At 38.6% G+C, this 26,404-nt stretch overlaps 3 protein-coding genes across 3 annotated transcripts; 2 read left to right on the forward strand and 1 right to left on the reverse strand.

Moving 5' to 3' along the window:
* Window positions 1–662: 662 nt before the first annotated feature.
* On the reverse strand, window positions 663–3,243 carry LOC141823404 (receptor-like cytoplasmic kinase 176). Its single transcript, XM_074710685.1, has 6 exons — window positions 2,894–3,243; window positions 2,137–2,462; window positions 1,908–2,043; window positions 1,674–1,822; window positions 1,470–1,593; window positions 663–1,194 (listed from the first exon to the last, which is right to left on the reverse strand). The coding sequence occupies exons 1-6, from the start codon at window positions 2,955–2,957 to the stop codon at window positions 872–874; spliced, it is 1,122 nt and encodes a 373-aa protein (XP_074566786.1). The 5' UTR covers window positions 2,958–3,243; the 3' UTR covers window positions 663–871.
* A 2,204-nt stretch (window positions 3,244–5,447) lies between these two features.
* On the forward strand, window positions 5,448–8,010 carry LOC141823402 (ABC transporter G family member 5-like). The gene has a single exon (XM_074710684.1). It carries the CDS (start codon window positions 5,596–5,598, stop codon window positions 7,876–7,878), a length of 2,283 nt encoding a protein of 760 aa, XP_074566785.1. The 5' UTR covers window positions 5,448–5,595; the 3' UTR covers window positions 7,879–8,010.
* Window positions 8,011–8,532: 522 nt separating this feature from the next.
* LOC141824810 (uncharacterized) lies at window positions 8,533–26,056 on the forward strand. The gene is made up of 18 exons (XM_074712144.1): window positions 8,533–8,814; window positions 9,814–10,029; window positions 10,703–10,795; window positions 12,001–12,050; window positions 13,351–13,450; window positions 16,727–16,800; window positions 17,819–17,939; window positions 18,572–18,682; window positions 20,019–20,095; window positions 20,677–20,743; window positions 22,769–22,834; window positions 23,244–23,351; window positions 23,455–23,585; window positions 23,673–23,739; window positions 23,876–23,943; window positions 24,024–24,117; window positions 25,323–25,393; window positions 25,492–26,056. The coding sequence occupies exons 1-18, from the start codon at window positions 8,665–8,667 to the stop codon at window positions 25,901–25,903; spliced, it is 2,076 nt and encodes a 691-aa protein (XP_074568245.1). The 5' UTR covers window positions 8,533–8,664; the 3' UTR covers window positions 25,904–26,056.
* Window positions 26,057–26,404: the final 348 nt, after the last annotated feature.

The following is a 26,404-nucleotide window of genomic DNA, read 5'->3' on the forward strand; positions in this document are numbered from 1 at the left end:
CTTGTAATTATTCACTTCTGAAAATGAGAACGATTGCCTCTCATTTTCTTTTTGAACTCTATTCCTATGTTTTGATTCTTGAACATCAAACTACAGGAATCAAAAGTTGATAATTCAATGATAATCATTTTGTATTCAATTTTGTTTTGCTTTAATTAGCAATGATTTAGTTAGATGACTGATTGCATGGTGGTTTCTGGACCTTTTAGAGTGGATTGGATGGAGATGTTTGGCTAAGATCGCAATCAAACTTTGTGATCAAAGTCTAATTTTATGTGGATTTCATGATCTTGCAAAACATACTCAGTCTCAAAAATGGGATGTGGAACTTAAAAAGGTTGAATTGCTCTTATCAAGTGTTTTTATCTCAATAGAGACCTACATGACAACCTAACTCGGGAAGGCGAGACGTTATTGGAGAACTTAATCCTTGATAAACTAGAAATCTATCCAGGGGGAGAGTCTAACCCTTGAAAGGGTTGGAGATCATGATCTTGCTCGTAGTTGAAAGATATGGTCTTCCTTGACAGATATAAAAGTATCAATGTGGAAACTACTGCTGCTGCTCAGTATACGTAAGGGTTGACAACTCAAAGTCAACCCTGTGGAAATCATTAGGGATGAAATCATTCAGAACAACTAGATGAGCAGCACTGAAGATATTTACAACAACAGATAATTCAGACTGATAACTAAATATAAGACAGTTGATCAGTTACCAGCTAAGATCCAATGCTAAGGGCCTTGAACAATCAACCTTTTCAATTATCCTCTCTATTAAGTTTCAACTTCTTCTCACTTCCTGTGAAGCAGCATCGATGAATTGGTGCTTGCTCTTTGTCTGCTTCATTTACGTCTGTTCTTAGAACTTCTACCTGTCTTTAGCATCTTGAAGCTGTTCTAAAGCAGTCACTACTTGATCCATGGTTGGCCTGTCCTTTGCTTCCATGGATAGACATTGTAGCGCAAGAGCAGTTGTCTTCTGGGCTCCAACCGCCGAGTACTGCCCTTCCAATCTGGGATCCATGATGTTCATAGTACTTCGCTTGCTCTTGCTCATGAGATAAGGTTTTGCCCACTCCACCAAATAGTGTTGTCCAGACGGTTGGTTCTTGTCAATGGCCCGTCGGCCGGTCAACAATTCAAGAAGAACAACTCCAAAGCTATAAACATCACTCCTAGATGTCAAATGACCTGTTAAGAGTCGGGCGAGTCAGCTATCCAGTTCATGTTTCAAGTTATTGTATCATCAAGAACACAATGAGGTCAGAATTTAACTGGCACAAATATGACAACAAATGTGTTGATATATAGACATACTTTGCATTACTGATATGTCTGAAATTTATAGTGATTGAAACAATTGTGGATAGATTGAAGAAAGTTTAACATGCTAGATGATAAGTAAAATTGTACTAGAACATGGCCAGAAACACTACACCAATATCAACACAAATGAAGCAAATTACCAGTCGCGAGATACTCTGGAGCAGCATATCCATATGTACCCATGATCCTTGTAGAGACATGGCTTTTGTCCCCAGTCGGGCCATCTTTTGCCAATCCAAAATCAGAAAGCTTCGCATTGTAGTTCTGCAAAAGGAAGAACAATTAGCATTCAAATTGAGTGAATATATATATTGCATTGCGTGGATGAGAGATGAACCACATACTGAATCAAGGAGCACATTGGAGGTTTTGAAATCGCGGTAGATGATCTTTGCCTTGCCCTTGTCACTATGAAGAAAAGCAAGTCCTTTTGCAGCTCCAAGGGCAACCATCATGCGGATATTCCACGAAAGTGGTTGATACTGTGGACTCCCTGAACCACAATAGATTTCACCATGCATGAAGAATAAGGCTAGAATTGCAATGAACGTAGATGACATCGATCACAAAGAACTTACTCCTGAACAGATGATTCTCTAAGCTGCCTCGAGGCATGAACTCATATGCGAGAAGCCTTTGTTCATCCTCCAGGCAGTATCCGAGGAGCTTTACGAGGTTAGGGTGAGACAAATGGCCCAAGTAATTAACCTCCGCCTACAAGATTCAAGGTCCCCCTTAGTTGAATATCAATCTACACCTAAATTGGCAGAGATAAAAGAATTCAAGGCTGAAAGAATAGCTACTCACCAACCATTCCCTGTGGCCCTGAAACCCTTCCTGTTTGAGTTTCTTTACAGCAATGACTAGTCCAGTCCCGGGCTTGGCTGCTGCAAATGTGACTTCATCAATCCAACCCTTGAAGACCGAACCGAAACCTCCCTCTCCCAGCATGCTGTCCGGCCGGAAGTTCCTGGTGGCAGTTCTCAGGTCGTTGAAGGCGAAGCTCTTCAGGTTCGAAGATGACAAGATATCGTCCTCACTCCGCGGAGTGGAAGGCAAAGATGACGCAGACACCTTGCTGCTAGAAACGCTCGACACGTTTGCCTTACTGGTGCTATATTGAGATTCTCCACCTATGAATCCAGATATATACAATGCTTCCTGAGTTAGATTGGCTGTGGAAGACGTATGATCTAAAATTGGGCATCGGATTGATCAAGTAACAACTCTCGTCAAAATCTTCATTTCAACTAAAAATTGACATCGATTGAATGATAAATCATTCAAAGCGGAGAACCAGTGAGAGAGAAGCAAACAGCTCCGGTAAGGGATTAAGAAAACTATTGACACTTCCCTAATCTACTCAAAATATCGTCGGCAATCCCTAACCACTCCGAATATGACTCAGATCGTTTAAAAACATCAATTTTCGATTAATTAAGCTACTGAAAAAATCATGAAGAACAAGTACCCCAGAAGAATACACTGATTGAAACTTAAGAACAGAGATCCCACCAAAGCTTCTTGAATAGCTAAAATCAGCAAAAAGGGTGAAGCTTCATACCCGAAGAGAAGGCGGCGAGGGAGGGGCTCTCCACCTTGACCGTGGTGCCCAAGCAATTTCCCATCGATGACCTTCACGACAGAAGGAAGAACCTTCTCAACCCAAAGGAACCCGGGTTTTGGCAAGAGCGGAGAAACGAATAAAGAGAATCGAACGTCTCCGATCGAGCTCAGAAGCGATGCAGCTCCATGGAAGGGGAGGTCGAGTTTCTGAGCTCCGAACGGGGACTCGCCGGGGGACAAGGAGCGAGTTTGAGTTGACGGGCGAGGGGAGGAAGAAGAGAAATGTGGCTCCTTTATCCGATCCGCCGTAATCGTTGGGCACTCAGTCAGAAGGCTGGTGAGGCTCAATTAGTAGCCGTGACTTGCAACTTGTTCAGCATCACAGATTTGTAGTGTAGGATAAAAAAACGCCCCTTTTTCCTCGTACTTTTCATTTTATTTACAGTTCTTAGTTGACTACAAACCCGTCTTTGAGTTAAATAATATTCACTAATTTCAAAGTGTTTTTCTTTTCTTTTATTTTTTTTTCAAAATATCATTTTAAAATAATCAAACTATTTGAAAATGTAAGAATTAATACGTGTCTCCATAGGATTAACAACGTGTAACCTCATTTGGATTAAATATTTTTATTTGAAAGTTCAACTCCTCTCGCCTCTATTATATTACTAAATTTGTAAAATATTAATGAAGAGCAAAGCCATTATTAATTTCACGTGTCTCAGCTGATACTAAATCTTTGCCCAAAATCTAAGCGAGTGACCTTCATTAAATTAATTAACAGAGAACCAATCACACCGCAAGATCTGTCATGACTGTAGCGTCGGCAATTAAAAGATCCATATCCAGAACTTAACAAACACGTAGTAGAAATAGAATTTGAGGACCAAAAACTAGTATCAGAATAATTTAAAGTAATCGACGTATATACGAGAAGATCTAGCGAGGATCTCCGGGGTGCCACGAGGGTCGGACCTTTAGATGTGTTCACACTACGTGGACAAGGCGACGGTCGACGAGACTTCGACAATCAATAGGTTGGACTTTTGATGAGCGATCTGTCCTATCCTCATGTGATGCAGGCCAACGTTGACTTGTTTTTTTCTTGGCAATTATAACTTTATCAATTAATACGATTTTTTTTAACAAATTTATTTGAGTTCCAGATCGAACAAAACTGAAGCAGAAATAATGACAAGGAGCGTTGACCGTGACTTGTTTTGCGACGAGATAAGGTTGGAGGAGATGGAGTCAAAACGAGAATCTAGATCTATATTTGATTTTGCTATTTTATCCTGAAGGAAAATATTTGTCTTGATTAATGGGTGATGGGGATGTTGTGCCTTCTCGTCGAAGGCATCGATTCCTTTTCATATCTCGTGCGATAAGATAACTCTCAGGATGAAAAGGAGTTACGTTGAAAGGGATATATTGGACCTGCAATAATTCTCAAGTGATAAAAGGGTGACTTAATTATTTCATACCATATATATTTAACTAAATAAATTTGATTATAAATGTGATTCATTTATCAAATAAATGTCTCATTTGATATTTTTATGATCCATTTAAATACGCTTGTTGTGTTACACGTTCAATTCTGAGCTACAGTTTAACAGCAGAGTGCGCAAGTAGTTTCTTAAGTATCCATGATTCTACTCTCAATTATATTTATTACAGAATATTTTTTTTAGTAGGACGACAAATTTAAAATATTTGATTATTGAGTCACTAGTTACAAGCACTCCGGATTTATTTTGATGATTAATGGAAAATTGATCATCCTTAGGAGTAGTCGATCGAAGAATTAGATACCTGATACTAACTAAAAAAATATTTAGACATATACTAACTTAAACTATTAATCTTTCTCCTTAATCATAATCGGCTTAGGCATTGGCAACAAATTAAAAACATTATTATGAATTGTAAACGCTACTAATTAAACCAGCCCAAGTCTAAGTCCAAATCCAAGTCCAACCTTAACCAATTAATCCCCAGTTGAATATAAAATTGCTTGGGCTAATTGGAAGCCCATGCAATTGGAGCAAAGATAAATCGTCTCTTCCTGAAAGCTAGCTAATTGGAAGTTTAATTAGGAAGATATAGCTAGATTTCTCCCAATAGGCGCAGGCTTTGATAAGTCATCTCCTACACTTTTTCTTCTCCTCTTTGTTTGGTGGCTCTGGCTCATCTAAATCCTAACTACCATCCCATAGTGCACTCGGTCTCAACTTCCACCCACTTGATCTCATCAATTGCACCATGCATGTATTCTATGGACTGCATGTCTCCTTCTTCGTTGCTGTTGATGGTAAAATGTAGCTAAACTACTCCATCCTCTTTTTGAGAAAATAAATTCTCCTTCTCGCCTTGTTTCCTCGCTAATCCAAGAAGAAAATAACAAGATGTTGTAAAAATCCAATCCACTTTGACCATCGCTTCAACATCAACGTCATGTGTGGAAAAGATTCATCGAGATTGGCAACTGTCGTCTATAAATTGCGTGATGATGTTTCATGCCCCGGCCCATTAAAACTTGCAGAGCAACTTCTTCGTCTTCCTATAAGATTCGATCGATCGATATCTCGTGGATTGTGTGATAGTAGATTGCTTTGTCGTTTGAGTTTCCGTCTCTTGCTTTGAGAGAGCAGAGGAAGTTAATTAAGGTAGCTTTGCGTACGTACTGTTTGTTCACCGATGACGCGCTTCGTGGATAAGATATCCGTCTTAGACCGGCGCGCTTCGGCGATGGAGGAAGCGGAGGGCATTGCCCGCGACGGCCTTCGCATGCACCGCAGTTCCCCCGCAGGCGCCATTCCTCCAGGTCAAGGCACCGGCGGATCGATTACCCTCGGCCAGCTGTTCAAGCGCGTCGGCGACGCCCATAACGGCGGAGGCGAGGAGGAAGGCGTCGGCGGAAATGATTCCTTGATGAACCATGTTCTCGAGGTGGACGCGTTCGAGCAGTACCACTTGGACTCCCGCCCGCCGCCGCCGTTCGTGCTGACTTTTACCGACCTGACGTACAGCGTCAAGCGGCAGCAGAGGATGAGTCTTTTCCGAAAGAATCGGCTCGCGTCGGACCCGCCGGAGACGGAAGCGGCGCTGGGACGGACGAAGACTCTGCTGAACTCGATCTCCGGTGAGGCGCGGGAAGGTGAGATTTTCGCGGTGCTGGGGGCGAGCGGGTCCGGGAAGTCGACGCTGATCGACGCGCTGGCGAACCGCATCGCGCGCGAGAGCCTGCAGGGCTCCATCACCCTCAACGGAGAGAAGCTCGAGGGGCGGCTGTTGAAGGTCATCTCCGCCTACGTGATGCAGGACGACCTCCTCTACCCGATGCTCACCGTGGAGGAGACGTTGATGTTCTCCGCCGAGTTCCGCCTCCCCCGCTCCCTCTCGGCATCCAAGAAGAAAAGCAGAGTGCAGGCGCTTATCGACCAGCTCGGCCTCCGCGCCGCCGCCAAGACCATCATCGGTGACGAGATCCACCGCGGGGTCTCCGGCGGCGAGCGGCGCCGCGTGTCGATTGGCATGGACATCATCCATGATCCTATCGTCCTGTTCCTCGACGAACCCACGTCGGGGCTTGACTCCACCAGCGCGTTCATGGTGGTGAAGGTGCTCCAGCGCATCGCCCACAGCGGCAGCATCGTCATAATGTCGGTGCACCAACCTAGCTACCGTATTCTCCGCCTCCTCGACCGCCTGCTCTTCCTCTCCCGCGGTCAGACCGTCTACAGCGGGCCCCCTGACGGCCTCCACTCCTTCTTCGCCGACTTCGGCCACTCCATCCCCGACGGCGAGAATCCCACCGAGTTCGCCCTCGACCTTATCCGAGAACTCGAGGGCACCCCCGCCGGCGCCACTGCCCTCGTCCAATTCAACAACTCTCGACAATCCCGCCCCGCACAATCCGTCGCCGCCAAGCCTGCTCTGTCACTTAAAGACGCCATCAGCGTCAGCATATCGCGCGGGAAGCTCGTCTCCGGTGCGACCGAGGGGGCGACCTCCTCCTCCTCCTCGTCTGTGCAAAAGCACGCTAACCCGTTCTGGATCGAGATGGGCGTGTTGACCAAGCGATCATGGACGAACACCAAGCGAATGCCGGAGCTGTTCGCGATCAGGCTGGCGGCGGTGCTTCTCACTGGCTTCATCCTCGCTACCATCTTCTGGCGGTTGGACAACTCCCCCAAGGGCGTGCAGGAGCGGCTCGGCTTCTTCGCCATCGCCATGTCCACCATGTTCTACACCTGCGCCGACGCGCTGCCGGTCTTCCTCCAAGAACGCAACATCTTCATGCGGGAGACGGCCTACAACGCCTACCGCCGCTCCTCCTACGTCCTCTCCAACGCCATCGTCAGCTTCCCGCCGCTGGTGCTTCTCTCGATCGCCTTTGCGCTGACTACCTACTTTGCCGTGGGGCTCGCCGGAGGGATACAGGGCTTCATCTTCTTCATCCTCATCGTGTTGGCTGCCTTCTGGGCTGGAAGCGGGTTCGTGACCTTCTTGTCCGGCGTGGTGACGCACATACTGCTGGGGTACACCGTCGTCGTCGCCCTCCTCGCCTACTTCCTACTCTTCAGCGGCTTCTTCATCAACCGAGACAGGATCCACGACTACTGGCTGTGGTTCCACTACATGTCGCTGGTGAAGTACCCGTACGAGGCTGTGATGCAGAACGAGTTCGACGACCCGCACAAGTGCTTCGTGCGGGGGGTGCAGATGTTCGACAGCACGCCGCTGGCAGCTCTGCCGGAGGCAGCGAAGGTCGCCGTGCTCCGGGCGATGGGTCAGTCGCTAGGGGTGCCCATAACCGCAAGCACCTGCATCACCACCGGCACCGGGATCCTGCAGCAGCAGAGCATCACGCAGCTCAGCAAGTGGGACTGCTTCTGGGTCACCGTCGCCTGGGGCTTCTTGTTCAGGTTCCTCTTCTACATAAGTCTCCTGATCGGGAGCAGGAACAAAAGGAGGTAGACATAATTATCGATTAATATTTTTATATATTGTAAGTCTTGTTTAATCCCTCTGTATTCAGATCACAATACAAAGAGTGCAAAACTGTGATTTCATATGATGCGATAGCGACAAATGCATAATTTAGATTGATTTCAGAGTCCAAATTGTGATTGATTAAGAAAGAAAGCGTGATATTTTTATTTCTGAATAAGACGAGTGAAATGAGGGCAGAACTGAATGACAGCAAATGAATATTAAATGCTAAAATTAGATGATGACAAATATACATGTATATGTATATATGCAAGGCATATTTGAGGTTAAACAACTCTTCTATCCATAAATGAAGCAAACATTATCAATGGAGAATGGAGACCGTTCAATGGAGAGGGCCCTGCGTTGCCTTGGAAAGGTCAAAGAGAGGACCTTCCCTGCAACAGGGGAAGGAAGACAGTGCAAGCAGTGTTGACGACTTGACGGTGATTCGAATGGTAAGATCTGTAACAAGAAGCAGATTAGCCAGAGTTGGCTCACTAGACCATTATCATCGGCCTCACGAGGTATTTAAAAAATAATTAAACTTAAACCACTTGGGCCGGATTCAACAGGCCCACTGTGGGGTGCTTTTGTTTCACACGCGCTGCCCTTTGACCCTTCTCCGCTTCTCCAGCTCGCTCCAACGACAGATAGAGAGATCGTCGTCAAACCCTATTCCTTCTCCTCCTCCACATCTCTCTCTCTCTCTTGCTTTCTCTCTTCTCATCCTCGAACAATCCTTTCTCCTCGGTCGCCTACTCGTACTCGATGTCGTGGCTGAGATCGGCCGTCAACAAGGCCGTCGAAGTTAGCGGCAAAAACAACATCACGCGCACTGTCAAGAATTATGCCGATACCGTCGTACACCATGCTGGCCAGGCTGTGGCTGGTGGGGCGAAGATAATTCAAGATCGAATGGTATTGTTTTCTACTCTATAACCGCGTTAGACTCCTTTGGCTTGCAATATTTTGTTCCACCGTTCAGATTTAAATCGTAATCGTGGATTCATGCTTACGACCTAAGAAACTGAGAAGTTACTTCGAATTCATATCTTAACTTTTTTTCGTCAACTGTTTAAAGATATAGATTGGCATATAAATGTTTTGTTTCCTTGTGTGGTTCATGTAGGTAATTAAGTTTTGTATTTTTTTTCCATATTCACTTCATTGTCTCAATTCCATTGTTGACATTTTGGATACGAGTCCATTGATGTATGCTCTCGGACTCGGGTGATTGAGAGGAGATGTCTCTTCCATACCTCTTGTTCTTTATCTTCCCTGTGTTGTAAATGGCAAAAGAAACTAGAGGGAAGAAGGGGGTGGCAGCACTGAGAGAAAGAGTGATAAAGATAGAGCAGCGAAGGGAATCCCTAGCCTCACATACTAGGTGTAACACTGCAATGCCTGAAACTTGACTCCTTGCATCTCCAATTTATATTTTTGTATAGTTACATTACGAAAATAAATAACTTGTTCTCGATTGTTTATTTATTTATATAGTCAATATGGTGTACTGGTCCCTTTTCTCGTCCTCTTTGTAATGTTTGTTCTCAGCATCTGAAGCAGCTGCGACTGCATCCATAACACTCTCTCTTTACTTTAACTAAAATGCTTTTCACTACTGGTTTTGGAACAAGGAATAATGTCAACTACTCACATTTGCTTACTTCTATTTCTCTATCCCAAATTGTCAATTGCTAGTCCCTCCCTCCTTGGAATATGAATTTTTTTTGGAGATAATATTTTTTTCAATTCATAAATTATTATAAGCGACACAGCTGGGATGGGACACCTGTTTGAACATAGTTGATCTCCATAAAGTGGCACAATGAAGTTTTCACTTGTTGATCTATTTGCATGAAGACTTCTTAACTATGAATAGGTGCATGTTTAAGTGCCTGTAACTTCCCTGTGTAGGGAATGCGAAGTTATAAAAGTTTCGAGCAAACTATTAAAAGATTGGAAGAAGCTGCTGTATCCTGCAGAGGAATAGAGAGAATCCAGCTATTGCAAAGATGGTTGTTTGCTTTACGAGAAATTGAAAGGGTATATGGAAGTTCAACCAATCAAAAATCTTTGGAGCACACACCCTTATCCGATGAAAGCAACTCATCTTCTGGAAATGTTTCTTCGGTTAGTATATATGTTACTTTGACAGCCAGAATCCACATCACTAAATACTGTTGAGCTTTTATATTGTTGATCTTACTATTGGTTAAACTAATTAACTGTATAGGATGTTTGGAAAGGAATTTTCTGCCTTGATGCATAAGTGCAGTCTTATCTTTATTACACATCTGAAGAGATTCTTGTTAAATTGATAAGCATGACATTGATCGGAGAACTATTTTACTCATGTATGTCACTTTTCATAATCCAGTGCTTGAAGCCATTGTTTGCGTCTTTTCCACATCCTAGCCAAAAGAGTAAAGGGAAGGACTTTATTAGAAACTTAAACACATAGTAAACATAAAGCCAGTTAATGGTTTAACTCATTCTCTATCATGCAACTTTTTAATGGAGAGTTAATACTCAAAATTAGGAATACTTCATCCTGGAAAATACATTATCCTTTCACTGGAATTTATATTCCCCTGATGAATTTTGTGGGAAATGCAAAAACATACTATGTTCTACTACTGATTATTTATTTATTCTAATTTAAGATATTCAATATCAACATTGCACATTTTCTTATGGGGAAGCCATCAAAGCTAAACATGTTACTACCAATAAATGTGCACTACTTGGGTTATTCATTATCAATTGTGAACATCATGTTTATGCTAATTGATATTTTATGCAGATTCTATATTTTGATTTTGAAGGAGGTGGACCCTTGAACTTTCGTGATGTATTTCTGTACAGCCATGCTCTTGAAGGGATTATATTATCCATGGTTAGACATCTTGCTCCATCTATACTATGATTAACTGGTAACCCAGTGCCAAAGTATGATTATTGTATTTGGATAGTTTATTTAAATTTTTTTGTTGTTATAGCTGATACTGTTTTTTAAAAGAAAAACACATCGTGTTTGCTTGTATATCCTGCATGCAATACTGCACCATATCTGACCAATATATTCCCTGAGTTTTGCAGTCTGCATATGCAGTTGATTCCATAAAGGAGTCCAAATCAAGTTGAATATGCCAAAATACAATCAAATAAAAAAGATGGATTTACCCATAGTTTGGCTTTCTCGGATAGGGAAAGATGTCTCGTTCCACTCCCATATTGAGATGTGAAATATTGGTAGAGTGGGACACTACCATGCTAGTTTTCAGATACACCTTTAATGTCATCAGTGGTTGTTCGATAGCAATTTCGACAAGGAGGAAAGTGTAACAAGGTGTTTGTGGTGGCCTGGAAGGACAAAGAACATCTGCTTTGGTGACCTAGTTGCCAAGGTGAAGACAACAACTGATACATCCTCCTTTTCTTCTAGCCCTTTCTCCACTTCTCCTTCCTTCCTGAATAATTGAATCTAACTCTCCAGCACAGGTTGGTAGTTTATGGAACCATTCCAATCTGTAGCTCCAATCAGTTTCTAGCTATCTGGAACCATGGTTTGATCAATTAACCTTAAGCCCTAATAATACATGTTAATCTTTTGGCAAAGATGACCTATAATTTGATGATTTAACTGTTAGACATTTTATTGTTACATATCATTTGATTGATATCAAATTAATCAACGCAGCAATTTAATTATAGGAATAAATTTTTTATGTTCTGTATAGATGTCAAAATTTTGTTTATATAGGCTGGTCTGATTAAATTACTATGTGGTATAAGAATTTCTTCAGTTATTATTTGGATTAAATATTTTACTATATTGTAGATGTAGAATTAATTATCTAATTATACACATGACTTTACCGTAGGATAATTTTGAAATATTATTAATGTGGATCACATATGAGCCATATAAGTAATGTGTTGATCGCACAACACCTGTGTATGTTTTGTCAAACCTTGGATGTATTTCTTGACCCAGAAGATGAGAATTGTTGTAATTCCAACACATTTTGTTAATGTTGCATTATTTTTCTATGTTGTGATGATGAAGTGTAACCACAGATTAATTCTTTTTTGACTCAGATTCTGGAGGCTCCAAATGATAATGAAGTTACTCTGCTCTTGGAAATATTTCAGGTGTCTGTGATATTCCTTTAGTCTCTGCTAGGATTCATGGGTTCTTGTTGTTGCTGCTTCCTATTTGGTTTAGCTTTTCTACATTCTTTTGGAGTTTATATCCAGGTCTATTTTATGGATGATTGGCCACATAATGCTGAATGGCTAGGATTCTAATTCGCCCATAATATATTTTTACTAAGATTCTTTAGACTCGACATTAATTGGCTTCATCTATTTGGTTTAGCTTTTATATATACCTTTAGAGTTTATATCCAGGTCTATCTTATGAATGATCGATTACATAATGCTGAATGGCTAGAATTCTGATACTCCCATTTTTACTAAGATCCTTTAGACACTATTTTAGTTGGTTTCATCTAATTAAAAGCGATTTAAATGACCTTATAACTTAATGGTGGGATAAAAATGCATTTAGCACATCCAAAATAGGTGGCAATTGAGCTCGTTATTTACAGTTAAGGGGATTTTATGTTCATTTCTTCATCCTGTTTAATATAATCTTATGTAGGGTAAGTTAAGATTGTTATTTAGCGTCCAATTATATTTTTATATCTGTCCTGTAAATATTAACCAAACAGCTGACTAAATAGATGTCAAACTGATAATAAATATATGTAAATGGTGGTCATGCAATCTGTCAAATGATAATCATGGTTTCTGAAGTGGAGTTGTGAGAGTAGAAATCATATAGTCTTACCTCTGGAAGGAGTGTATGTGATTCACACTCCAGGCAATCATATTAGTCTGCACAAATATTATGAGCAAAATGATTAGCTTTTACATTTCAACTTCTTAACTAATTGAAGGAAACAGGGGAAGTATCTCACATAATAATATAGTACATATAGTTTTTGACAAGATCTGATAAAAAGCAAATACAGATGAAAGGACCAAAACCACGAAGGAATTTCTGGTATTAGTCCAATATAATAGAACATATGAAGGTTAACTTATTGTTATGACCAAAACAAGGAAGGACCAAAACTAGGAAGGAATTTCTTATATAGTTTTGCCAGAAGTGATGCATTTAATACTGTATTTCCTATTTTAGTCAGAACCTCATTGTTAATCTTATTCTTGGTTAACTTATCTACTCTAAGATTGCTATTCATACAAATTATGCTAATAATTCATTAAATTTTCCTGTAATATGAATGACAACAACCTACAAGCATTTCTGTATTTGATCTAAAGTTAGTCTCTCTAATACTAACCTAATACTTAAACCAAATGAATGTAAAACTTCTTGGAGTTGTATGTTTATTATTTTTGATGTATATATTTTGTCTATTGTAGACACTGTTTGACTGGTGAAAAGGAAGTTCACAATGCTATTATAAGCAGTATACAGGATCTTGCAAAAGCATTTTCAAATTATCAGGAGGAAGTATTGGTATATTTCTTTGTATCTTATATAGATATCAAGGTTGTATGATCATGCTGTCTGATTTATTGCTAGTGATTGAATGAACATTTGAATTAAAAATACTCTACTAATGTACAAATTATGGTGTGAAATTTTTGGCCAAGCCAAATCTCGTGTGTTGTTTGCCTCTAGCTCCTTATTGATGGAAGGAGTATCCTCTCTGTCGCCTTCTATAGCTTGCAATGAATGCATGGAAAAGCAGAAAGCCATGGACTAGTTATTGACCGGTGCCTCGTTTAATCCCATTTTAAGTAAAGGGGGATGAAGTCCTCAGTACTAGAGTTGGGTTGTTATCTTATACCTTCTTTTATGGCTTCCAAGCTTATTATACTTAATCATACTTTTCCCCTTTCCGCTGCTCCTTCACTCCCACATTTCGCTGTTATATCTGGTGGTTGAGTTAGGTATGTGAGATTATGCAAAAAAACCTTTCTTCTGAGTTGACAAAGAGCCTGATGTCCATTGCTAACTTTGACTGATCATGGTTGGGGCAAACACGAGTCAACTTCCAGCTCAGTTACCATCTGGGGTGCTGTATACCTGAGTTACTTGTGTGGTTGTCATAGGCAGGCCCTGACTGTTGTTGAACCTGAGGTATTTGTGTGGTTGAAGCGACTGCCTTTTTTTTCTTGAACTCTGTTTTGCTGCAGATATTGCGTAGGTTTTTTCCTCCTGTACTTGCTTGGAGTTGGTGGAGCAACCTGCTTGGATCGAGAAAGACGAGAGAGGAGGGGGGAGGGTGAATCTCGTATTTTAATAACTTTTCTTTTAAGAACTTTCGAAAACAAAGAACGCAACAGAAATTAAAAATAGACACAAGATATTTACTTGGTTCACAACCCTCGTTGGATTGCTACTCCAAGGCCCGTAATCCGATACCGGACTACCTCGTTGGGCAAGTCACTAACATTCTTCTTCCGAAGAACTTTCGGAAAGGAGGGTATGATTACAAGAAGTAGGAGATTGTAACAACAATACAATTCTCCTAATAAAAGAATGCTACAAATGAAAGATTATCGACAATGAAAGATGCGACTTTGACGTAGATTGTCAGAGACTTGTATGACTTGCTTTGATGACGAAATTAGCATAGAGATCAAGGAGTTGAAAGTTTGAGATGGATTGTGAACCTTGAAACTCGTGTCTTTTTTTATAGGTCTACTTCAATTGCCTGGGCAGCCTTCCGAGCGACTCCGCCTCAGCGTGTCAATTTGAAAATTCTGCTTCATGATTTGGAAAATTGGTCCTTTCCGTTGTTTGTATTCACTTACGCATGCCTGGACATCCGATCGCTTGGGTTTTCTTCCGGGTGCCTCCAGCGCGGCCTTGTCAGTTTTGACTTACCAAAACTGCTATTTGGGCGTCTGGAAACAATCTGCTCGCTTGGAATCTATTTAGTGGTTCGAATTCCTATAAAATCGAGTTAGCTCACAAATAATATAATATCATTTGACAGTTATCCAACCGTTTGATCTCGACTTAGAAATCTCCGTTGGTTTCTTCGGTCAGATCAACGTCTAAGATTGTTCCAACTGGGATACGTCCTCACTGTCTTCTAGAACGAAAGGCCTGGTTAAGACTTACTTTACTTACTTGCCAAACATTCAATCTAGTTGATTTGTTTGGGCTTTCTCTGCTTAGTGTCTAATCGACCCAATCCACTAAAATTTTCTTGTAACACCGAATTACTATAATAACAATAATAGTGATGTAAAACAGTGTTAGCAACATTGTATTTTGGTTGATCAAAATCCGTTGGTTTAGTCAACTACGCGCGGTCAATCAAAAACCTTATTTCGGTCACACTTGCTTGAAGTTCACTCCTCAAAGGTTCACTCTCTTAGGATTTTCCTCTTGTTTAGAGTTCACTCCTTCAAGACTTCTCATTATCTAAGGTTCACTCCCTTAGGATTTTTTCTTGCTTTGAGTTCACTCCTCAAAGACTTCTCACTATCTAAAGTTCACTCTCTTGGGATTTTTTCTTTTGTTAAACATTCGGTCACCCTTGACCTGTTTGGATTTTGCCCTTTATCAGTCATCCGGTTAACCTTAACCTTGATTGGACTTTACCCTTGCTAGCCATCCAATCAATCTTGATCTAACTAGACTTCTCACTTGACTAGATCAACCTTGACTAGACTCCATTAAACATATTGTCAAACAAACATCAAAATCCTAGAGGTCGATTGCATTAACACAACCCTCATAACATCAATAATGCAAAAGGATATTGATTATGTTGTTGATATAGCTTGTGCATAGTTCAATCGCCTCTTGGATTTGGGATGGTTGATAGGGGTGAGTGTCAACAAAGAAAATGTTTTCTGAAAGTTTTTGATAACTCACGAGTTGTCAATTTTCATTTTGCTTGTCATTTTTGAAAAAATAGACATGTTGCTTTGGATTTATGCTTTGGCTCATACCTTATATGGGGTATTATTATTCTTCAATCCACTGTAAGCCAGTGCACTTTATGATGTTTTGTTTGGCACTCTTTCAATGTGATTAGGATCTTGTTATTATTGTGATCAAATAATACTATAATTGTTAATTTTCATTTTGCATGAATGATGCATGAAAGTAATATAAGGATGTATGAAAGTAATTTCCAGCATAAGGTTGATCTTGCTATTTGTACCAATTCTTTTCTCATGGATGCAGAACAGGCTTGGTATACTACTATGTGCACCAACAGTGAGGCTAGGTTTGCTTGGGTCACAAGATAGGAGGAGGGGGGAGGGGGAGGGGGGGGGAAGGGGAGGGAGAGGGAAAACATTAAACTTGCACATGGATCATGAATCACTCATGACCATTTTGTAATTTCTCTCCTCTTAATATGCCATGATAGTTAAATCTATTAAGACACTCATCCAATGTGTTAGATGAGTCTCACAACTGACTCTAACTCATTTTGTTTGTCTCGGTTTTACTGTTAGAATTTGTATTGCATTTAGGCTACCCAGTACAGGGATGCTTACAATTAAAATTCGTATTTAGGCTACCTTGTTACATATTGCTTGCCTTGGGTTGCATGCGAAGTGAATTTGTATTTGAAGACACATTTTTTGCATGTTGATTGATTTCTAAAGTACAAAGACTGTTGTGTGAAACTATAGTATGTAGTGTGTTATTGAGATTATTTTTCCATGACAATTTACTTTTGGTGCAATATTATTCCTGGATAACCTATAATGTGATGCTTCATATGAATGATGGGAAATTGCTTCTGGTCTGGTATTTCAGGTGAAACGTGAAGAATTACTCCAGTTTGCACAAGGTGCAATTTCAGGACTGAAGTTAAATGCTGATATGACAAGGTCATTCACTTAACTGTTTTTGTTAGCATGCGATGCGTTGCCTTGTAATTATCTAGTATCAGAGAGGAAGTTTTAAATTCTTGAACTTTTCAATGAATTAAGTTGCATATAGCTAAGCAAACAGAAAAAATTGAAGTGATTTGATTGTCCAAGGAACAATGATAGTTTACTCAAGACCTGTGTTCCTATTAAGATGACTTGTTCAGGTATATATGGCATGAGTCAAAATCTCATGCCATGTCGGTCAGCATGCTATTTTGTTGATCGATTTGCATGTGAAACACCTTTTCTGTGCGAGCCAGGTCCACCCCCCCTCTTGTTCTCTGTGCGAGCCATCCTCTTTCTCTAGAAGACCATAAAAAGAGCTGTCTTCTTTGTGTGACACCTTTTCTCTAATCTGAACATCCAGGTTCTTCTTTCTTTTTTTGTCCCTCTTGCTGATATGGCTCGACTGAGGATCCGTTCTTCTCTTCCTCCTGCTATAGATCTCAACACATGGATCAACAAAGGGCTTGACACCATTGGCATGACATCAACACATCTTGTTCTGTCAGGACTCAGGAGATTGGTCCTTAGGCACAACACGAGATCTTTATATATATATATATATACAAATTTGAACAAGTTATGGAGAATATCACAATATGATCCTTTTTGGATAGATATTTCAGTTATCATCTAGAAATTTTCTATCCGTTGTTACTATAGATTTGCAATGGCTTTATAATGTTGTTTCTAGCAGTTTCAATATGCAATTGTGGGAGTCAAATGGGCTGATTTTGAATGAAAAAACGCATGTTAATGCCAAATGAAGACATGAAATAGGTTTTTTTTAAAAAGTTCAATCACCAATTATTCAACCACCTCTGAGACTCAGGTTGGAAGCTTTACTTAGTGGATTAGGCAAAGTCAAGTCAGGATTACCATTCTATCCCTACTTATGTTTCATGCTTATTTCATTGATTTTGATTGCAAGACAGTCTTAATAATAGGTAGAATGTTTTATTATTCTTTTCAGGATAGAATATGAAACCTCAAATCTTAGCAAAAAGGTTGATGGGTGGGAAGCATTGAAGGAGGATTCCTCAGGTGCAGGTCTTGCTACAATGTCCGAAAAGACCACTTGTGCTTCTGTGGAGGTAGCCGATTGACAGCTTTTTTGAGTATAGTATTTGTCATCCGGAATGATTTTTGATATGTATATGCATGCATATATTGGTCATCATATTTCAAGCGCCTTATTTATCTAATTTCTGTGCATCTTAACAGCCTAACCTCTTCAACTTGTCTTTAGTTTTCTTAAGAACTACTACTAGTCGACCACAATACTGTTTTTTGGCACTGTATGTTCTTTGGTGGTTTTTACTAGTTTCTTTTAACTTTGAGTCAATGAACGTGCTAGCTAGTTCAGCTAATTTTGGTGGTGTTGACTTGGGATCGACATCCTGCCTTGATCACTTACCTTTGGAAAACGGAGATTTGAGCCATCTTTTTCTTAAGATCATCTATTTGATCCACATCTGTCATGTTTTCTAGGAACCTCTAAAATCTAAATAAACTTTGATAATGTTTTTTAGGTTGAAAATGTCTCTGATTTCTGTATTTGGTTGATAATATTTTTTTTCTTTTTATTTTAAAATGAGATTACTTCCTTGGCATGTTCATAGTGGTTGTGACAATCTTGGCATAACAAGGGGTCTCCTTTTGTTAAAAGTTGTTTCTTATCTTGTTGTTCAGTTATAGTTTTAAAGTTTCTAATTCTATTATGTAGGCTCTGAAAGAAGCACTGACAGAAGTTCGCCTCTGCTCTAGATTGGAATCTCTGCTCTTGAAGAAGAAAACCATAAAAAGTGGCGAGTCACTGGAGATCCATTCTCAAAAGGTATGCTTATCTTTGATTTGGTTCATGTTAATTCAAATGTGAAGTTTGATGCATCTTTATTCTTCAAATTTTTTTGAGCGATTGGGTGTGACTCATTTGGTATACAATTGTGTCACTGTCAGTATTAGATCCTATTTTACCTTAACTAAAGAATTTACTCTTACAAAAGTTGGCTGGAAAATAATCTTAAACCCTGATAAAATTGCTCTCTGACTATACTACTTTGCATATTTGTCTGTTTAAGTTTTCTTATAGACATCCTACCTTATTAGCATGAATACATTGCTCATTCTTTTGTCTGTAAGAATGCATGTGCTATTTGTTTAATCCCAGATAATTTCCTTCCAAATCTGGCATTGTCATTCTTGCTTGCGTTTGTGTATGCCCCAATGTTATTAACTCAATTCAATTATTGTTTTTTTCATCAGATTGTTGTTTATTCAAAATTTTTTGTCTAGCTATAGTGTTTTTGAATTTGCCATAGTTCTCCCAGTAAATGAGCGTATTTTTTTTATTGAAGACTTGTGATTGGTTATGTGGACAAAATTGTTTAGTTTGTGTTTGCAGCACAGGAAATTTAGTTGTAAATGCTGTAGATGCTGTTATTAACCCTGTTGGATTAAAAGAATATGCATCTTCAATTACCTGGTATGGTCTCCTTAGTGCTATCTTGCAACCAACATGCTTAATGGTTTCTGAAGAAGCATACCTGGAGATTTGTTGTTGATAAGAATGCTCCTGACTTCAAATATTAGGTTGATGATGGGTTGATCTTTTATTATGCTTAAGTCAAACCCTATTGATGATGCTTACTTGTTGAAGATCCATTATGCAGTCATTCAGCTGCTTCTCAGTAAAAATTATAGAAAATTTTTCATGATACACTGCACAATGCCTATAATATCTCCAAGTATAATGTGTTGTTTATTTTTCCTGGTGACTGCTGCATTGTTGCTTTGATCCATATAATTATCTGATCTAAGAGATCATTTGAACTTATCCTTTTTACCAACTATCTAAGTAGTCAATGATATTGTATTAAGTAAACAGAAGTGATCAACTAGAATGTCTTTGTTTTTATTATGCTGCACTTCACCTTAAACATGCTATGAATTCATTCTAATTTTACCATGTTATGTACTACACGTGATGGCCAATCTATAGAACACACTAATCACCTTAATATGTTGAGTAGCTTTTATGTATGGGGTACGGCTGATTTTTTTACTATGTTGCTTATACCGGTTAAGCCATATTTTAAATGGCACACATGACATTTTGTTTTCTCACAAATATGAAAAAAAATGCTTTGATCGTGATCTGGTGCAACCTGTAGGTGGATAAGTTGAAGGTTCTTGCAGATTCTCTTGCCAACTCTACTGCTAAGGCACAAAAGCGCATCCTAGATCACAGGTCCTATATACCACTTGCTTATTTTTCTCTAGGTTGGTTAATTGAAGTTGATAGATGCAAGGAAGTTAATTCTTAATCTTCCATCTTTTATTCATGATCCTAAAAGGCGTATAACTTCAATAGACAATAGGTCAGCAAAAGTTCCTTCTATCTGCAGTTCTCTAGGTAGATTGGTAACAATATAATTAGATTATAGGCATTAGGCTCTCTTGGAAGAGATTATTACATGCAAACAGCTAAGAGAACTCCACAGAATAACAGAGATTTGAATGCTGTAAAATAAATGTCTCATAATGGAAAAATATTCTTTTATTGAATGATGGCTTTAGTTTGATAGCTAGTTCATATAGAAGTTTTTTCTTGGATAATCTGAATACTCTTTGAGGAGCTCAAACCTACAATTTTCTAGAATGCAGAAGAGTTATCCGTAATGAAATTTGTCAAGCACTGTTTTACACAATGCCAAATACTAAGACAATTTATATCCTATTCTTCAAATTCAAACATCTTGATTTGCCATGGACTGATGGACTTATAGATGAGTATGATTCATTAATTAATATTTTTTCATCTTGAAGCAGGCACCAAAAAGAAGAGGCCCTTAACTTTCGTGTAGCTAAAGCCAATGAAGTCAGTGAAGTTGAGAAGGTATACATTTGATAAGTCCCATGTGTATTAGTAATCATGGTAATTATCATGAAAAAATTCACAGCATTTAGGCTGTAATTATATCCCTGTTGGAAATATGTTTGATAGTGTAGTTATATGCTTCATTTTTTAGTGGAACAAGAAATTAACTTTTGCCTATAGGGCTTCCTAATGGAAAGGTGTTACATGTTTAGTTTTAGATAATTGTCGAGACAACCATACATTATGCTGGCCTAACGTCTTTTCCTATATGGTTTTTGTGCTGCACTAAAATGTAGCATGTTTTCTAATGCAGCATCAAGTTTTTCCATTTGGTCTAATGTGAAGTTCTAACATGTACATGTGCCCATTTGGACTTTGCTAAAATTACCTGCATGGTAAATCATGAAAATAAGCTAATAAAAAAACTTGTTCTTGCGACCAAACCATTGAATGTTGTTAACATTGTTTATTTCTGTAACCTAACTCCTATCCTGGTCAAAATTTCTAAATTGCATCGTGCCAATGCATCAATTACTTCATACTGTCCTCTGTATATAATTTTAGAGTTTTGTGCTTCTTATACTGTCATGCATAGCCATATGTGTGAGGATTGGTTTGAGAAAGCATCATCAATGACCATGCCCCTATCATCTGCAGTCTATGCTATAGGATCTACTATGGTTCAGGTAGAGCGTCGAATAGATGACTAACAACAACAACAACAACAACAACAACAACAACAACCAAGCCTTATCCCACTAAGTGGGGTCGGCTATATGGATCCTTTTACGCCTTTGAGCTCTATCTCCTGTTATATCATCATTTATATTTAAATACATTTTATCTTGTTTTATTGTTGCTAACCAAGTCTTTTTTGGTCTACCTCGCCCTCGTTTGATATGCGTATTTGTCATAGTTTCACACCGCCTAACTGGAGCATTTATCGGTCGTCTAAGTACATGTCCGTACCACCTTAAACGTGTCTCACGGAGTTTTTCCTCAATAGATGCAACTCCAACTTTCTCTCTAATGCTCTCATTTCTTATTCTGTCCATCTTCGTATGTCCACACATCCATCTTAACATCCTCATCTCCGCAACTCTCATCTTTTGCTCATGTGCTCGAGTCATAGCTCAACATTCCGCGCCATATAACATGGCAGGTCTAACTGCCGTTTTATAGAACTTTCCTTTAAGTTTTAGAGGCACTTTACGATCACATAAAACACCTGATGCTCTCCTCCACTTCAACCATCCTGTTTGTATTCTATGTAAGACATCTCTCTCAATCCCTCCATCGGCTTGCAAAAATGATCCTAAATATTTAAAACTCTCAGTTCCAGACAACTCATCATCTCCTATTTTAATACTTGTCTCATTTCGTTCAATATTGCTAAACTTAAATTCCATATATTCTGTCTTTACTCTACTAAGCCTAAAACCTTTCTCTTCTAGTGTTTCTCGTCAAGATTCTAATTTAGCATTTACTCCCTCACGTGTCTCATCTACCAATACAATATCATCTCGTCGAATAGATGGCTAACTCAAATTTAATTCCTTGCGTAGTAGCGTGAGTACGCATGCATGTGTATTTGGTTGATTGTGTCAATACTATATGCGCAGTGGAAATAAAATGAATATGATACTAACTCGAAAACACAAAACATATCTAACTTAAAGCATATTGCCAATATATCAAAAACAATAAGGTTGAGCCCAACCACAAGGCCAGAGTAGTTTTCCCAACATATACTGGTTATTATTTTTATTTATTGGAATAGATGGTATGCTTTAGTATGCCAGCATTTGGATCTTGCTTCTTGTGATTATTCCAGCTTATCTGACATAATATCTGATGCAATATTAGGGCATTCTGTATGTCTGTAGTACTGGAAACAATAAAAGTTATCTAGCAATAACAACAAAAGGCCATGCTATTCCCAACTAAAAGTTTTATGAAAAAAACTAATATAATCCCATTTTGGTCACTTCATACCTAGTTGTGAATATCATTTTTGAGTTCCGGGTTCCCAATTCAAATCAGGAATTGCTCTCTGAGATCGAGGAACTGGAGAAGCAAAGAAACCAGCTGGAGGTTGAACTAAAGAAGGTAATTCTCATGTCTCATGTTAGGTCACACTTTTTTTTTCTCGTGCTTCTATTCTTTAGTTTCTTTTTTGCTGGACCATTCAATGTTCATTTTATCTCAAATTCATTCACACTCAAGTTGCTCAATGCTCGAGTTACTGTGTTTGAAATTACTTTTTGCCATTTGATACAATCAAACAGTTGCTAGAATTCAGGCACTATGAATTGTGTGATCTCAAATTAGATCACAAATAAGTATGGTCACTGTTTGTGTTAGTTCATTACTTCTTTTATTCTGTCAAAATTTAAACATATTGTTTTAAGTTTGAATGTTTCACAATATTTTTTTTGTGTCAGATCAAGCAAATTCTGACTAACATTTCCACACAATTATCTTTGCTACTAATTATCATGAATTGGAAATGTTACAGGTTAATACATCTCTGGCAGCTGTGACTGCAAGGTTTAAGAAAACCAGAGAAGAGAGAGACCAGTTTGATGAAGCAAACAACCAGATTGTTCTTAACCTGAAAGCTAAGGTGCTCGAAAGTCCAATCCGTGTTGACGTTTACTTATCAACATAGGTTTGAAGATCCCACTTTAATATATAATTACCAAACTCTAGGTGTCTTTAAATTGCAGGAAGATGAGCTTGCAAAATCTGTTGCTTCATGTAAAGTAGAAGCTGATATTGTCCATGTTTGGATTAATTTCTTGGAAGATACATGGAAGCTTCAATCTTCATACACAGAGCTAAAAGAGAAGCAGATCAGGTATGCTTTTGTGCCTCTTGATAAGGATAAGCACTCAGAAAATTTCCGATTTGGATTTTCAATTTTCCATGCTTTCTTCTTCCCTAGTGATGAGCTAGAGAAATGTGGGACTTGGTTTCTGAAGTTAATTAAGCATCATCTCTCTTCATGTAAGGTATTGCCTTGTGCTTATTAATAACTGTCAACTTCTATAATGGTTTTGTTACTGTATCTTCAATTATTTAATTTGCAGTTTTTAAGCTTTTCTCATCTGTTTTGCTGTGGTTTTCATCTGGTTTTATTCTGTGTAGGATGAACTGAAACCTTGCATTTCTCGTATTGGCACATTTGTGGACAACTTGAAGCAATTGAATGAGAGGTAGGGTAGTCATGTGTCTAACATTTAATGAAGATGGATATTTTCTCATTGGTTGAATCATAATTATCTATGTTTTGCAGGTCAGAAATGGTGCAAAGTTCAGATGAGAAGATATTTAAAGAGTCAAATCCCAGGAAATTTCTTGAAGAGGAATACTTAGCAACTGAAACAAAGGTATGCTAGGCTAACAGGTATTTTCTATTAATTTAATATCGAACATACTTGACATGCACTTGTTATGTCTAACTTTTGATATTTGTATGGACTTGTATATTTTTCATTGGATGCTATCCAGTGCCTAGTGGTAGTTACAGCATTGTTTCCCTTTATTGGAGTATTATAGACAGTCCTGAATTTAAACTTATTTATTTTTCATCTTTCGAAGTTAAAAAATTGTCTGATGCTTTTGCCGGAAACATAATGAAGCACAGTTTTGGATCTAAACTTCTCAAATGATGATATCTGATGGAATTTGGAAGCTCCTGATTGTTATCCCTTATCTAGTGTCCAGTATGCAAGTTTAGGTCATTTTTGCATGCCTACCGCCTTCTCCTGAAATCTGAATTCATCAGGACAAGAATGCTCTTGAGCGTTGGAGTTGAAATTTACGGCGCTGTATTTATGCTCTGAGAATAAGTGAGATCATACTATGACTGTCAATATCGATTTCTTTAATGGTATGGACATTCCAAAAGTGAAGATATTGGACATTTTGTATCAGTAGGATTGGTGAGATCTGAGTTGATAAAAAATAATAATAACAATAAATCCTCTACTTCTCATGCAATCTAGTGGCTAGGGCTAGGAGCAGAACAAAGAACCTCATAGTGGGTCTGTCTATCTCCATCAACAAGTAAACTCCTTGTTTCTCCAGGTTCCTTTCCTGTCCCTGTTCAATTGAGATAATGTCAGTGAGAAATCAACCAACTTTTTCAAAATCTACTGATTTCTTGTGATCTGATTTCACTTATTCGGTAAATACTCATCTTGTTTTTTTTTTTCAATTTCCAATCACATTTCAATTTTTCAACAATTTTTGAACAGTCCATTGATTGGATCTTGCCTATACAACTGTTCCTATTTGTATTAGGATCGGAGACATGAGAAAGCACATTCATCATCAATTTCTATCGGCCTTTGTTAGGTTGTGGAAATCTCTGAAGACAATAGATAAAAAAAAGGCCTTTAGTTACAAGGAACAACAAATATTAGGTATAGGGACTGAACCAAAATTTCAACCACGAGATTAGTTTGCAGCATAAGCACTGAAAAGTTTTGTGATAATGGTCATTGTATATCATAATTTACCAAAGCATCTTGACACTTTTATGAGGACATCTATAATTTTATTATATCATAATGTTACCATCTCTTTTCAGATCGTGACTGCCTTTAGTGTGGTCGATCACATGAAGAAGCTCTATTATGCTGAAAGAGAAAATGGTCTCAGGTACTGCATCTATGTATTATTTTAGTACTACGTATAAACGTTTGCAATCATCTTAACTTTTTTGGTAACTAAAATTTAACATGTTAACATCTTCTCAGGAAAGATGATCCTGAAGTTGATGAACTATTCAAATTGATTGATAAAATGCGAGCAGACTTCGAGTCTATTGAACGACCATATCTAGAGATTGAAGTTCCTGATGAAATGGCAATGCACTCTGAAGATAGAACAGCAGAGAGTCCTTCAGCAGCTGCCGCGGCCGCAAAGATTATCAGTTCACCAAAATATAAAGCTATGGGCTCATCTACACCATCTCCTAGGACGAATATGTCATCTCCTAGGATGAATGATGAGCCATTTGATCCAGAATCAGAAATTGCAAAACTGGAAATGGAATTTGGACAAGTGAGCAGGGAATACACGGCTGAAGAGATTGATGGCTGGGAGTTCGATGAACTAGTAGAACAGGAATCAAAACCTAATATGCTGGCGTCAAAATCAGATAAATAAATGCACACTGCAATTGGGAGTGATAGATGAAGCTTGTTAGTCGTAACATGAGTTGTTCACCGAGCATCTAAACAGAATGTATGTATATTTGTTGGTTGTATATTCTTTTGTATATCCTTCATACAAAACCTACTTGAATTACTCGAATGTCAACTATACTTTATTGTGATTTCAACTGTGTTCATAATCAAACAAAAGCAGATTCTATTAAAATGCTTTCTGCCGATCTTAGAACAAAGAGGGGATTTACAGCAGAGTCTTGCATTGGTAGAGTAGGTGTACCTATACTATCAATATAATAACAACGCTTTATAAATAAGTTGATATTATTGTTCAATAATTTTAAATAATCAGATAAATTTAAAATATAATTAACGGAGATAATATTTGGACATGTCGATGAATTAACTTATTTATATAGTATATATATATCATCTAACTTTAAATTTTTAGGGAGTTTATTAGCATTTGTAAAATTATTTTTAGAATGCAATCTAATTT

The sequence above is a fragment of the Curcuma longa genome, chromosome 3 (genome assembly GCF_044706935.1).
Source record: "Curcuma longa cultivar G26 ecotype Majalengka, Jawa Barat chromosome 3, ITB_CL_G26_1.1, whole genome shotgun sequence".
In the NCBI taxonomy this organism is placed as follows: Eukaryota; Viridiplantae; Streptophyta; class Magnoliopsida; order Zingiberales; family Zingiberaceae; genus Curcuma; species Curcuma longa.

What these genes read in the sequence shown, in the direction of transcription:
- LOC141823404 (XM_074710685.1), bottom strand. Translation starts at nt 2,957, where the DNA reads ATGGGAAATTGCTTGGGCACCACGGTCAAGGTGGAGAGCCCCTCCCTC. An exon ending in AGGGCCACAGGGAATGGTTG is followed by an intron (nt 2,044 to 2,136) that starts GTGAGTAGCTAT and finishes TGAATCTTGTAG; the next exon opens with GCGGAGGTTAATTACTTGGG. An exon ending in TCCAGAGTATCTCGCGACTG is followed by an intron (nt 1,195 to 1,469) that starts GTAATTTGCTTC and finishes GACTCTTAACAG; the next exon opens with GTCATTTGACATCTAGGAGT.
- LOC141823402 (XM_074710684.1), top strand. Translation starts at nt 5,596, where the DNA reads ATGACGCGCTTCGTGGATAAGATATCCGTCTTAGACCGGCGCGCTTCG.
- LOC141824810 (XM_074712144.1), top strand. Translation starts at nt 8,665, where the DNA reads ATGTCGTGGCTGAGATCGGCCGTCAACAAGGCCGTCGAAGTTAGCGGC. An exon ending in AAGGGATTATATTATCCATG is followed by an intron (nt 10,796 to 12,000) that starts GTTAGACATCTT and finishes TTTTTGACTCAG; the next exon opens with ATTCTGGAGGCTCCAAATGA. An exon ending in ACTCTGCTCTTGGAAATATT is followed by an intron (nt 12,051 to 13,350) that starts TCAGGTGTCTGT and finishes TTTTGTCTATTG; the next exon opens with TAGACACTGTTTGACTGGTG.